General features: G+C 40.6%; 2 protein-coding genes and 1 long non-coding RNA gene across 3 annotated transcripts; all 3 read left to right on the forward strand.

The window, feature by feature from the left end:
• The first annotated feature begins 1,398 nt into the window (after positions 1 to 1,398).
• LOC145771370 (uncharacterized) lies at positions 1,399 to 3,850 on the forward strand. Its single transcript, XR_014289198.1, has 3 exons — positions 1,399 to 1,581; positions 1,916 to 2,038; positions 3,243 to 3,850. It is a non-coding gene; the product is annotated as an uncharacterized LOC145771370 (long non-coding RNA).
• A 3,454-nt stretch (positions 3,851 to 7,304) lies between these two features.
• Positions 7,305 to 11,596, forward strand: LOC145770871 (uncharacterized). The gene is made up of 2 exons (XM_082582614.1): positions 7,305 to 7,493; positions 8,120 to 11,596. The coding sequence occupies exons 1-2, from the start codon at positions 7,305 to 7,307 to the stop codon at positions 11,594 to 11,596; spliced, it is 3,666 nt and encodes a 1,221-aa protein (XP_082438740.1).
• Positions 11,597 to 11,665: 69 nt separating this feature from the next.
• On the forward strand, positions 11,666 to 13,056 carry LOC145770872 (uncharacterized). Its single transcript, XM_082582616.1, has 2 exons — positions 11,666 to 12,417; positions 12,534 to 13,056. The coding sequence occupies exons 1-2, from the start codon at positions 11,666 to 11,668 to the stop codon at positions 13,054 to 13,056; spliced, it is 1,275 nt and encodes a 424-aa protein (XP_082438742.1).
• Positions 13,057 to 13,356: the final 300 nt, after the last annotated feature.

Here is a 13,356-nt window from a genome sequence, read left to right on the forward strand (position 1 = left end):
GAAAAAAGACAAGGTATGCTTAATGGATTTGGGGTACTGGATGTTAAACACCCAGTAAGTACTCAACAGCACGGCCACAGCATCCACTAAATTATCCATGCCAACTACTTGACACCCGTTGACCATGACAGTGAAGCCATCTTCTTCTCCAAACCGTATAACCGTATATGTTGATTCTGATATTGGTGCATATTTTGGTAAAGGCAAGACTGTACAGTTTGTGCATGGGCAATCCGATATTGATGCAGTAAGGTTTGATAAACGCAAAACTGTAGCCTACAGCTGTGAAGAGAGAAGGCATATTGCGTGACCGACAATTCCAATCGGCTGAACGAATGATGATGATGATTAAAACATAGTCTACAACATTTGTAAAATGAGATGAAACGACACACGATTTTTGATTTGTTTTTTTTTGTGCTTTTAATATGCTTGATGTGCATTAATTTAGGCTACTTTATTGTGCGTGTTAGACAATTTCACTTGCGCTGTAACTTTTGAGCTTTCGATTTGTGACTGTCTTTGAAATTATGAAATATTGAAATAAGCAATTTTAGAACGAATGCAATACAAACCGATTTGCCAATTACAAATCCTGTTTTCTTTTGGCGATCAGTGCAAGAGAGTGCAAAACAATAAAGAACGCATGACGAAATAAAAGAACACAAGTAGGCGCAACAAAAAACTAACGTAAAATTATCAAAACAACCTTGTGTTTTTATCGTTTTGTGTCGCTGTTCAGTCAAGCTTGAAGTCGTCGTTTAGAAAACTTTTTTTTCGTCTTCGTAAGCTGAAGGAAGCATTTGTGCGTCTCTTGACGTAATTTCTACTAGTTATCGTACGTTTACGGGTCAGACCAGTTTACCGGTCAAGCCAGTGTATGTGGTGACTACAACGCATTTCACAGTTTAGATAGTTAGATTAGTGTATAGAGATAGAGTCAAGACATCTGCTGCTGCATATATAAGATAGTATCAGTAATTATGCCAACTATCGAAGTGCAGAAATCAACTCGTGAAGATCTGTATGCTACAATTAGTTGGTAAGATACTGTTCTTTATATTATTAATTATGTCGTACTTTGGCGATATACTAGTTAAAAGTTTGTATTCTAAGGATCCTCTCACGTCAGATTAATGTTCTCGTCTGTTGTTTTGTGATTACGCAACGTGGTCTTCTTTATACAATAACAACAACTTTGTACTTTGTAAAACAACAGTTAATTCTCTGTTTCTATTTACAATTTATAATATTGTCTTCAGAAACCGTCGCATCTGGATACCCGTCAACTGTCAATGTCTACTCTACTATAAACCTTATTACTGCAAACCTTGTATCTATGGTTGTGTGCGTGCTAATTGTTGTGTTTTACAGTTAGTTGGCGAAGTAGAAGATGCTTTCAACATTGAGCGTCATTTGAAACAATTGAGAGGGGAGATGGCGAAGGGGGAGAGCTGTCGCAACAACGGCTTGATTCGCGACCGAATGTTGCGCACTCGATCCACGTGTTTGCACAATGGGAACGAAATGTCGGTTGCCGATCTGCAAGCGAAATATCTGTCGTTGGGAACCGCTGTTTGGGTATGTTGAACATTACGTTCATTTTTATATATATACGGCACTATTTAAAGACTAAAGCCAGTGTGACGTACTGGTTAGTAAGGTGACTGGGATCTAGCTGACATCAGATATATCAGGCGACAACTATCAGGCGATCGCTGCTGGAACTTGTTAGCTCAGTTCAGTAAACTCACAGTATAAACACAGAAGCCTGATTAATTGACAAATATATTTCGCCTTTAAGGATTATTATCCAACTAACCCTGTGTTTATACTATGAGTTTTAATATGTCCTATATAGTGACAGAAATCGTGCATGTATGTGAGGGTTAATTTGAGGTTTTTGTCTTTGCAGATGATCGAAGAAATGAACAGTCTGGTGCAAAAAGATTGTGTTGAACTGCTCTCAGAAACTACCACCGTTTTTATCAGGACGTTAAAAAGCAGAAATTGCCGGCGGACATTCTGAACTTAACAGGTAACATAACTAAACTTGCATTTTCATTATATCAAGTTAAGTTTAAACTATCTTTTTTTGCTTGAGGAGAAGGGTTTACAATTGACGTCACCCAGCTTTTCACCCCCTCCTCCAATATCAACTTTCAAGTACCCTCCCCAGTTACCGGTTGACGTTGAACGCTCCCTAATTTGTAGTTCGTACAGTATGTATAGCAACTATTAATTAATAGATAATAATAGATCATTTTTTAGAGAAGAACTAGTTTAATCCAAGCTGGCTATACTCACGGTACCGTCACTCTTTCATGAGAGTTATCATGGCTACATCACAACCAATGCAATAAGCATCAATTTTCAATGCATGCTTTGTTACGGAAATTGGTGATTATAATTAAGCTAATTAAGAATGTAAAAGATGATTAACCCTTAGAAGGTTGGGCTCTCTGGGGTCTTGCTCAGTTTGGGGGGGGGGCTGTCGATTCTTCTTATGCTTTAAGAGTGATATCTCTGTTATTTTTTAAAGCACGGTTTCTAAACTTGGGATTCACTTTGTAAAATTATTCATGCTGAGCATATCCGAAATTTAAAACTATATGAGTTTTAGAACTGCTCATATACGTTGAAATGTTGATGTGACTTATGACGTTTGGGTTATTTGGTATTTTTTGGTAGAGTAATGAAGAACATGCATTGCAATGTTGTGATTAAATTTTTTTTACATAATCTCAATTTGAATCATTTGATTAACGAATCATTTGATTAACGAGGCCAAATTAATTACTTTCATCCAGCTGGTGGGAAAATTGTGATCAATCGAATATGAAATATTTCAGAGGATGTGCTGAGAAATGCCTTATATCTCTCAATTTATAACCTTTATTCGCTCAAAATTTCAGCTCAATAGGGGTGAATAAAAGTTAGGAAAAGTCAAGAAGTCTCATAGTCGCAGCCTCAGTGGTTTTAGAGGTACAAATGTTGATACAAAAAAGTTGAATTGACAGCCCCCCCCCAACCTTCAAAGGGTTAAGAACATTACTGATGTCCTGCATGGCGAGCCATCGCACTTGATTGATAATCGCTAAATGTGATACCAAGTAAAAGGCTCTTGGTTGCGTGTCTCCCACTCATTGTAGGCTATTTGTTTGGTGAAGTGAATGTTGCTCAATGCCCGCACTTGTGCTGGCCATCGAGTTGATATATAATATGCTCATTGTTTGTTATAGAATCCAGAATCAACATATCCGGTTATACAGTTTGAAGAAGAAGATGGCTTCACTGTCATGGTTGACGGGTGTCAAGTAATTGGCATGGATAATTTAGTGGATGCTGTGGCCGTGCTGATGAGTACTTACTGGGTGTTTAACATCCAGTACCCCAAATCCATTAAGCATACCTTGTCTTTTTTCTCTACCCACATTTTACATTTAGATGTGGAGGTAACAAGCAAGGTATTGCGTTTTGTGAATAAATTGTAATGGGCAGTGATTATACAGGATGCTCGGAAGGTATTTAGGAGATCAGAAAACGTGTACCGGTATCTCGTTGTTGCAAGTACGTTTTCTGCGCTCTTTAAAAGCTATCGATCATCCTATATAATTTTTGTAGTTGTTGTGGTCTGTATTTTTTTATCGTCCTATATGTAAAGAATGAAGATGCTTCATCGTTTTTCGTTTTCTTTACACTTGTTCATTTCTACAAAACACGATTTCTTGATAATCGTGTTTTGTGAAGGTATTTGCTTTGTAACCGTCTTTTTCAATAAAACCTTAAGCATCAGTTATAGCACTGTAAGTTTATCTAAAGGTGTCTATTGGAACCATAGGAAGGTTGGTACCTCAAAAAAGTATTAAATACGAAAAAAACCGTGAAAGGTATTTTATCGAACCTTTAGAAGGTTCATAATAATACCTCAAAAAGGTACTAAATAAGAAAAAACCTAAAAGGTATTTTATCGAGAGTTCATAATAGTACCTCAAAAAGGTACTAAATAAGAAAAAACCTAAAAGGTATTTTATCGAGAGTTCATAATAGTACCTCAAAAAGGTACTAAATAAGAAAAAAAACCTGAAAGATATTTTATTGAACGTTCAGAAGGTTCAGAATAGTACCTCAAAAAGGTACTAAATAAGAAAAAAACTCTGAAAGGTATTTTATCGAACGTTCAGAAGGTTCAGAATAGTACCTCAAAAAGGTACTAAATAAGAAAAAACCCTGAAAGGTATTTTATCAAAGGTTCATAATAGTACCTCAAAAAGGTACTAAATAAGAAAAAAACCTGAAAGGTATTTTATCGAACGTTCAGAAGGTTCATAATAGTACCTCAAAAAGGTTCTTTTTAAGGAAAAAACCCGTTGGGGGTTATTGAAAGAACCCTGTATTGGTTCTTTCAAGAACCCCCTAAAGGGTTCTTTTCTTAAAAAGAACCCCATTCGCAGTAGCTCCCTTATAGGTTCTTTCAAGAACCCCCTAAAGGGTTCTTTTCTTAAAAAGAACCCCATTCGCAGTAGCTCCCTTATAGGTTCTTTCAAGAACCCCCTAAAGGGTTCTTTTCTTAAAAAGAACCCCATTCGCAGTAGCTCCCTTATAGGTTCTTTCAAGAACCCCCTAAAAGGTTCTTTTCTTAAAAAGAACCCCATTCGCAGTAGCTCCCTTATAGGTTCTTTCAAGAACCCCTTAAAGGGTTCTTTTCTTAAAAAGAACCCCATTCGCAGTAGCTCCCTTATAGGTTCTTTCAAGAACCCCCTAAAAGGTTCTTTTCTTAAAAAGAACCCCATTCGCAGTAGCTCCCTTATAGGTTCTTTCAAGAACCCCTTAAAGGGTTCTTTTCTTAAAAAGAACCCCATTCGCAGTAGCTCCCTTATAGGTTCTTTTTCGAGCCTTTTTCGTTTACAGTGTAGTAGCCTAGTAGAAAGTTGCAAATAATTGCTTTTCCTTCACTAACTTTATAGCATTTGTTGAGTTTTGAAGTTATAAGTTATAATATTTGAAGTTACATTATTTCAATTCTTTTCTGTTGTTAACAGTTTGCAGTGTTGATCTTAAATTCGGTTACTTTTGCACAAAAAAAAAATGTTACATTTGCAATTATTGCAAATTTTGTTAGTTTTTTTCGAAGTAGTATGCTTTGGAGTGTATAATTGTGAAATTGCAACACAGTAATTTGTTTCATAACCATATTCAAGAAAGATGTACAAATTAAAAGATAAAGCAATACCCTTTAACAGGCCGGGTCATTTGAGACCTAGATAGGTAATAACGGTTGGTGAAACACATAGGCGTTTAAGGGTTAAGAATATATTTTTTTTAATATTTTGAAAACCTAACAGCAAAATGGTTAGAAAGCCAGGTTAATCTAATTAAAAAATATAGAGCCCAAAGTGTAGATGTTAACCTTATTGAAAACGAAACTTACATCTTTTACAACTTTACATGTGAAAATTTCGCCAGAACACATTCAAAGTTTTTATTTAGAAGTTGATAGCAATGTAAACTACCACAAATTTTTTTTTAAATAAATTTATTTATTTAAAAAAATTTTCGTATTTCATGAACAAATATCAACTCAACACAGAACGCTAAAAACCAAAATCAACACAAAAATTTGAAGAGCACAGAGAATAAGTTGTGTACTTAGTTTAATTTACTGCTTCACAGAAGTAGCCTGTGGCGATTCTGGAAAATAATGTTAGAGTGGTCTTCACACACATTCTCCAGACACTTGCAACAAGTAGTTTTGCGTTTCCGATTTCTACATCTCTTAAAAATCCAAACAAACTGCTATTTTTGAAAGGGGATGCATCTCCACTTTCTGCAGCTACATATCGCTTTCTGGCAGTTTGTTGAGGGTTGCTTGGAGCTTGCAGTATGTCTACTTGTTTCAGTATGAATTTCTGGTAATAATTCTTTGGCAAGTTTAGAAAAAGAACTTCTTTTTTTACGGCTACTCTACTTTCCCTAACCTTTAGTTTTTGCCGCACAATAAACGCATTGAAAGCAGACACGTCAGCGTAGGCTATTCAACCATGTTGAAAAAGTGTTAGAAACTACCATTTAGTCATTTTCTTAATTCTGAATGTTTTCATTATTTTGTCAACAAGGTGCATCTCGCTTTTAGTTTTGTGGCAGAACAAGATAACATCGGGCTTGTTTTTTTCAAGTTGTCACCAACATCTGGTTTATCATGTGTAGGAAAGACTAGAAAGCGCTTACAACAGCATTTTTCCCTTACACTGTAGCCTACGAAGCAATCATTGCGTATTTTTGAAATCCAGACAGGGAGCTTGTTACATTCTTCCCTCTTGCTTTTGTTAATTCCGGTCGTAGTTCTGACTTGTTTGTTTTTTATTGTGCAAACAATAATTGTTTACGTTTTGCTTTGAAACTTTTTCAAACTAAGAACAAAATTCCTCATCTGGCAGCACTATGCTGCAGCAAAAATGGTTACAACTTCGTGGAAGTTGTCACTTGCATCAATTGTGATATCATAAACTTATAATGAATTCTATGTACGATTTTACATCGCTTAAGCATCTCAAATACTTAGCTCAAGAATACTTTCAAACAAAAAACAAGTTTATGAAAATTGGAGGTCCAACAGACCCCATTAGTAAATAATGCTAAATTTTTTTTTAGAACATTTTAGCATTTGACTAAGAGAGTGAGCTTACCTCATCAAAAACATCTCATAAATAGTGAAAAAAGTCAAGGAAGACCATCTCTGACCCTTAACAGATATAAAAGATCTATCCACTCAAGAATGGGTTTAAAATCTATTGGACTTAACCGTAATCTAAGGGTTAAGCTAATGTTTAACTATTTTGTCGAAAACTAAACTGTCTTTATCTTCACTGCTACAAACGTAGTAGTTCCTGGTAATTAATTCAAGTAAACATGGTCAATAGCTCATTTGGTCAACGCGTGACTTTGTAAATGAATATGGTTCAAGGTCAAGCGGCGCTGGTTCGACTCTCGGAGTGTGCGTTTGAGCAACGCATTCAAAAGACTGCTCTCCATTCAGCGCATCTACTGGATAAAATAATTCCCCCACAATAACACTTCAACAATCGGAAACTTCACTCTATCAATCTCAGTAGGCCTATCAGGCCCTGCGTCAAAAATCTCTACAAGTATGCAAAACTACCAGGAATAACCTATCAAGCCTTCGACAGTCCGGGAGTTCGAGGATAAAGATTCGAAAACAAACCAACCATAATATTGAATTTAGGCTTGGGTGCGGTTGAACAATCTTTGTACTGCTGTCGGACTCCAACATGCTCAAATAAGGTATGGCTCTATCCGCGATCTGTGAGTATGGAAAGAAGGAACAAACCGCAGACCACACCATCTGCGACTGTCCCATTTACCATGCCCTAAATGGTGTGCGTGGTCTGCGAGAACTGGATGACGAATCTATTCATTGGCTGCTCGAGTGCTCGACACCTGCCCGAACATCCAGACCGCGTTGCCCAAGGGTGGTAAATGGCAGAGCCCTCGACAGCTGGAGTAGCGAAGAAGGTTCACACGAAGAAGTCGAAATGATGCCAATCCGTAGTATTAAGTTTTTAAGTTGTTTTAATAAAACAGTGTTGCAGCATATTGAATAAAAATAGCCACTGGCCGCCACTTTAGATGCAACATAAATGATATTAAATGAAACTTATGCGTTGTGTTAAACAATTGGTGGGCACTGTAGAGGGCAGAGATTTTCAATGGCTTCTATCAAAAACTACAGTAAGTTTGTAAGATATTTTCTCTTCACTGCATAAGTTTTGAAGTTCACGTGTTTACGAGAGGCAATATATTGATAAATGCCCTTCTTTGACGGCATAGTAGCTTTCTCCTGGCGATTGATCAACCGCAATTGATGTACTGGAAAGTTGCTTAGCTTAAAACAATATAGAAAAAACACTTTATTTTGGAAAACATTTTGGTGATTTCATATGCCCTTGCAAAACACGGTGGCTCCAAGTTTATTGTGACGTAACAATTTATTGAAATCATCGCCCCTTGGGATCTTAGTTTATCGCGTACGGAAACAACATTCCATGATTCATCGAAAATATTGTGTTCGATTTGTTGCTTTTTTATTATAATTTGGGAGGACCGTGTGGATTCTGGCACACCGAAGGTGCCGGACTGCCAGCCTGGTCTTGCGCTATCTGGTAGAGCGGATGCCAGTAGGCATGTGGGTCAGGTGGATCTCGGTACAGGAAAGGTGCCGGAATTCCAGCCTGACCGTTCTGTGACTGAAGTAGATAAAACTGTTCGCTTTCAGCCCTCGGATTCTGAAATTTTGCCTTGCATCGTGAAAGCTGTTGGCGAGGACATGTGCATGCCTAAGCCAGAGCACATGACATTTTCAGGCGAGCCAATTGAATATTGGACCTTTATTCGCCATTTCGAGACCCATTTGGAGAGTCGAGCTCACACCGATGGAATGCGAATGACTCTACTATTGCAGCAGTGCCGAGGGAAAGCCAAGCACTTAATCGAGCATTGTTCGATTATCGACTCCAGTGGAGGATACGCAGAAGCGAGGAAACTTCTGCACGACAATTATGGCGTGCCCCATATTGTCGCTAGGTCTTTCGTTACAAGGCTCATGGGAAGGCCTGATATAAAGAGCGAAGACGCGATGGGCATGCGCGACTATTCCCAACTCTTACGTCAGTGTTTACTGGTGCTAGGGAAGCTCGAAAACTTGGGCGACCTTAACACAGTGGATACCATGGTGATGTTGGCTGCCAAGTTGCCGATGGAAACGCAGAAGGGGTGGAGGCGCCGCACTGCTAACATTATGTTGCAGTCAGGCAGGCAAGCTACATTTAACGACTTTGTAGGGTTTGTGGAAGAAGAATCGAGGGTATTAAACGCTTTTGGAGGTTTACTGTGCAGGTCGGTGAAACGAGATCAAAGGGTCCCTGCCAGCCCCCGATATACTCAGAAGAGCTCTTGTTCTGCCGTTGAAGCGGCGGTTGCTTCACGGCCGAGGATGGCATGCTACCTTTGCAACGGACCGCATCTTATAGGTAGATGCAATGAATTCCTAAAAAAGTCAATTTCTAATCGCAGGGACTTCATCAGACATAAAGGAAGGTGTTACAACTGCTTCAGCGACAAGCACGTTGTCAGGTCTTGTGATAGACCGCCGGCTTGCACAGTAAAGGGTTGTGGACGTCGCCACAACACTCTGCTTCACGAGGAAATGAGACCTACTGGCCCGAGGCAGCAGCTTGGCTTTTCACGAGGTCCAAGTAACAATGATCAAACCATAGGAAATAGCAACAATGGCAGGCCAGCCACCATTGCTAAGTGCGAAACGCTGCTGGAGGGACGGAAGAATTTCTTTTTCTGCGTTATCCCGGTCAATGTTTATAACGGAAATAAATGCTTGACCGTTAACGCATTTTTAGACACAGGAAGTGACACCACGTTTTGCACCACGTCACTGGTCAAGAGATTGGGTTTAAGAGGTCAGCCAGACAGAATCCAATTGACAGCTGTTGGCCAAAGGCCGAGATCGATCGATTGCCAAAAAGTAGATTTTAAAATTCGGCCGCTAGATGACAGTGATGAGCAGGAGATTAGACAAGCGGTGTCGCTGGACGATTTGGCGTTCAGAACCAATCGTCCATTAACGGATTCAGATCTAGAGTCATGGCCTCACTTGAAGGGTATCCAATTTCCTCACCTGGATACTGAAGAGGTTGCATTGTTGATTGGCACTGACGTCCCATACGCTCATAGGAATTTGGATTCTAGGTTTGGAGGGAGAAGACAGCCCTGTGCAGTGAAGGCTCCTTTAGGTTGGAGTGTGATAGGGCCCGGAATCGAGCAGCCAAACTCAAAATTGGCAATGGTCAACCGAATATGCCAGAGCCAACTACAGAATCGCCCGATGATTTCCCGAGACTTGGATTTCCCTACCTCAGTGGAGGACAGGAAGGTTTTAGCTCTTATGAGGTCCACAGTGATACATGACGAAGGACACTATTACTTGCCTTTGCCATGGCGTCTTGGAACAGAGTTGCCGCATGGCAGTCTGCACATGGCAGAGAATCGACTAAGGTCTCTTAAAAGACGGTTACAAGGAAACAGCACACTTTACAAAGAATATACTAACAAAATTAAAGATTACTTAGATAAGGGCTATGCAGAGAAGGTCCGTGATAAGGAGAACACAGATGCGGCATGGTATCTTCCTCATCATCCAGTCTTCAACCCAAACAAGCCAGGTAAATTAAGAATTGTCTTTGATTGTGCGGCCCAACATAGAGGGACGTCACTGAACGATACTTTGTTGCAAGGGCCAGATCTAACTAACAGTCTGATTGGAGTATTGACAAGGTTTCGGTTGGATCCGGTCGCTCTGATAGCTGATGTTGAAGCTATGTTCCACCAAGTCCGCGTGCAAAAGCAAGATGTCGACGCATTGAGATTTCTTTGGTGGCCCGATGGAGATTTGTCTAGATCGCGCGTTCCTCACCGCATGTTAGTGCACCTTTTTGGAGCCACCTCTTCCCCTAGTTGTGCTGGTTTCTGTCTTAAACAGGTGGCAAAGGACTTCGGAGGTAAGATTGACCCTAAAGTCTCCCAGGTGGTCAACAGGAATTTCTATGTGGACGATTGCTTGACCTCCACACAGACTCCAGAAGAAGCTATTGACTTAATGGACCAATTACGAAAAATGATGCAACTGGGCGGATTTCGTTTGACCAAGTGGCTATCCAACAACAAGGACGTGATCGAAAGAATTCCGGAGGAAGAACGAGCTAAGTCAATTGTTAATTTCAATAAAGGTAATCTTGAAGAGGAAAATGAACGTGTGCTAGGGGTTAGCTGGTCATTGTTGGACGATAAGTTCGGTTTCAACGTTATAGACGTTATGAGAGGACGTTTATACACTCGACGAAGCATCTTATCCGCTGTATCAACTCTTTATGACCCCCTCGGGTTCGTAGCTCCCGTAATCCTTGTTGCACGCATTTTGCAACAAGACTTGATAAAAAAGGGCTTGGGGTGGGATACACAATTGCCCCAAATTGACGTAGACGAATGGAGGGAGTGGTTCTCTCAACTTTCCGAATTGCAAAGTGTTACTTTGCCGCGCTGTTTAAAGCCATTGCAATTCGGCAAGGTAAAAGAATACCAACTACATCATTTTTCGGATGCTTCTAGCCATGGCTATGGCGCTGTATCATATTTGCGCCTCATCAACGAAAAACATGACGTCCACTGTGCCTTTCTGTATGGAAAGGCTAGAGTTAGCCCCCCAAAAACGGAAAGCATTCCACGTCTTGAGTTGGCAGCAGCAGTGCTCTCTGCCGAGAATGATGAATGGATTAGAAAGCAATTAGACCTTCCAGATGTGAAATCAATATTTTGGACTGACTCTTGTGCTGTGCGCCTAAGTATATGTAACGAAAGCAAGCGCTTTCCAGCGTTTGTTGCGAATAGACTCGCAAAAATTCATCGACAGTCCGAGCCATGCCAATGGAAACACGTAAACACGCGTTTCAATCCTGCAGATGTTGCATCTAGAGGCCTGTCTGTGAAAGAACTCGTTAAGTCCAGATAGCTTGTTGGACCCGAGTTTTTGTGGTGTGACGAGACTGCTTGGCCACAGGCGCCAGAGAAAAAAGACGCGATGCTGCCTAAAGAATTTCTCCCTGTAGAACAGAAACGAATTATCAATGCTTGTGAGAGCAGTGACACGGATTTGATTTCAAATTTAATCGATAGGTATTCTTGCTTGGAGAAGTTGAAAGTGTCAGTGGCATGGCTTTTGCGCTTTAAGGCCTTTCTTAAATCAAAAGACTCTGTTAGCACGTCAAAGCTGACAGTAGATGAGCTAAACTTTGCAGAAATCTCCTTAATCAAACTCGAGCAGCATCGCGCATTTTCACCCGTTATTAAGATATTGCAAAAGGAAGAGCCACTTACTACACGAGCCGTACGGCGTGAATTGAAGAAATCGGACCAAGCCAAATGTTTGAACAAGCTCAACCCAATCTTAAATGAAGGCATCCTAAGGGTAGGAGGACGCCTGGAGAATGCAGCAATTTCCTTCGATGTTAAACATCCGATTATTCTCCCGTACTCGAGTCAATTAACAGATTTGTTTATTTTGAAGCACCACCATGGAGTTGGGCATGCAGGAATATCACACACTTGGACGTCTTTGCGCGAGCGGTTTTACGTTCTTAAGGGTTGCACCGCTGTGCGCAAAATAGTTAACCGCTGCGTCACCTGCCGTAAGTTCAATGCGCCCAGAGGAGAACAGAAGATGGCTGATTTACCTGCTGCTCGTCTACGCTCTGATGAACCTCCTTTCAGTTCTGTTGAAATCGACTACTTCGGACCCTTAATGGTTAAGCAGGGAAGGAGCATGGTAAAAAGGTATGGATGCATTTTCACTTGCTTAACTATGAGGGCAGTCCACTTAGAGACTGCCAATGACATGTCTAGTTGTCTACTGACGCATTTCTTAATGCTTTTCGACGATTCGCTGCCAGACGGGGAAATCCTAAGGAAGTGTTTAGTGATAATGGCACCAATTTTGTCGGTGCACATCGCGTATTGAAGGATTGTTTGAGATCTTTACAGGACCCCAGCACTGAACAATACTTTCGACGAAAGGCCATGAGGTGGAATTTCAATCCACCAGAGGCGTCTCACTTCGGAGGCGTCTGGGAACGAATGATCCGCTCGGTTCGACGGATTCTCGACTTTATGCTCTCCAAGTTCGGCACACTGACGGACGACACGCTGAACACCTTCATGATTGAAGTGGAAAACATCCTGAACTCACGACCGCTGGTTCCAGTGAACTACAATTCGACGGATCAACAACCACTGACACCAAATCATTTATTACGACACAATTTGGAGAGTGATCCTCCAATGCTTTCCGAAAAGGCCAACGAAAAAGACTGCTATGCGCGACGGCAATGGCGAAGAGTTCATTTCCTAGCCGATGAGTTCTGGCGAAGGTGGAAAAAGGAGTATCTACCGACAATCGCTTTGAGGCAAAAATGACCAGACCGAAAATGCAACTTCGAGACGAATGACGTTGTCTTAATTGTTGACGATAATTTTCCACGACGACGTTGGACTATGGGAAGAATCCTTCATACATATCCAGATAAGCACGGAGTAGTGCGACAAGCAGATGTTCGAGTCGGTACCGGCATCCTGAGAAGACCGATTGCAAAGCTGTGACTTATCTGCAAGCCAGCTGAGGCCTCAGATGATCCTGCTATCGACACAAATACTGTATAGATCGAAGAAGTGCAAGAACTGCATTTTCATGCGCTTCTACGAAGCAATTGCCTGTAT

The sequence above is a fragment of the Aplidium turbinatum genome, chromosome 5 (genome assembly GCF_918807975.1).
Source record: "Aplidium turbinatum chromosome 5, kaAplTurb1.1, whole genome shotgun sequence".
NCBI classification, from domain to species: domain Eukaryota; kingdom Metazoa; phylum Chordata; class Ascidiacea; order Aplousobranchia; family Polyclinidae; genus Aplidium; species Aplidium turbinatum.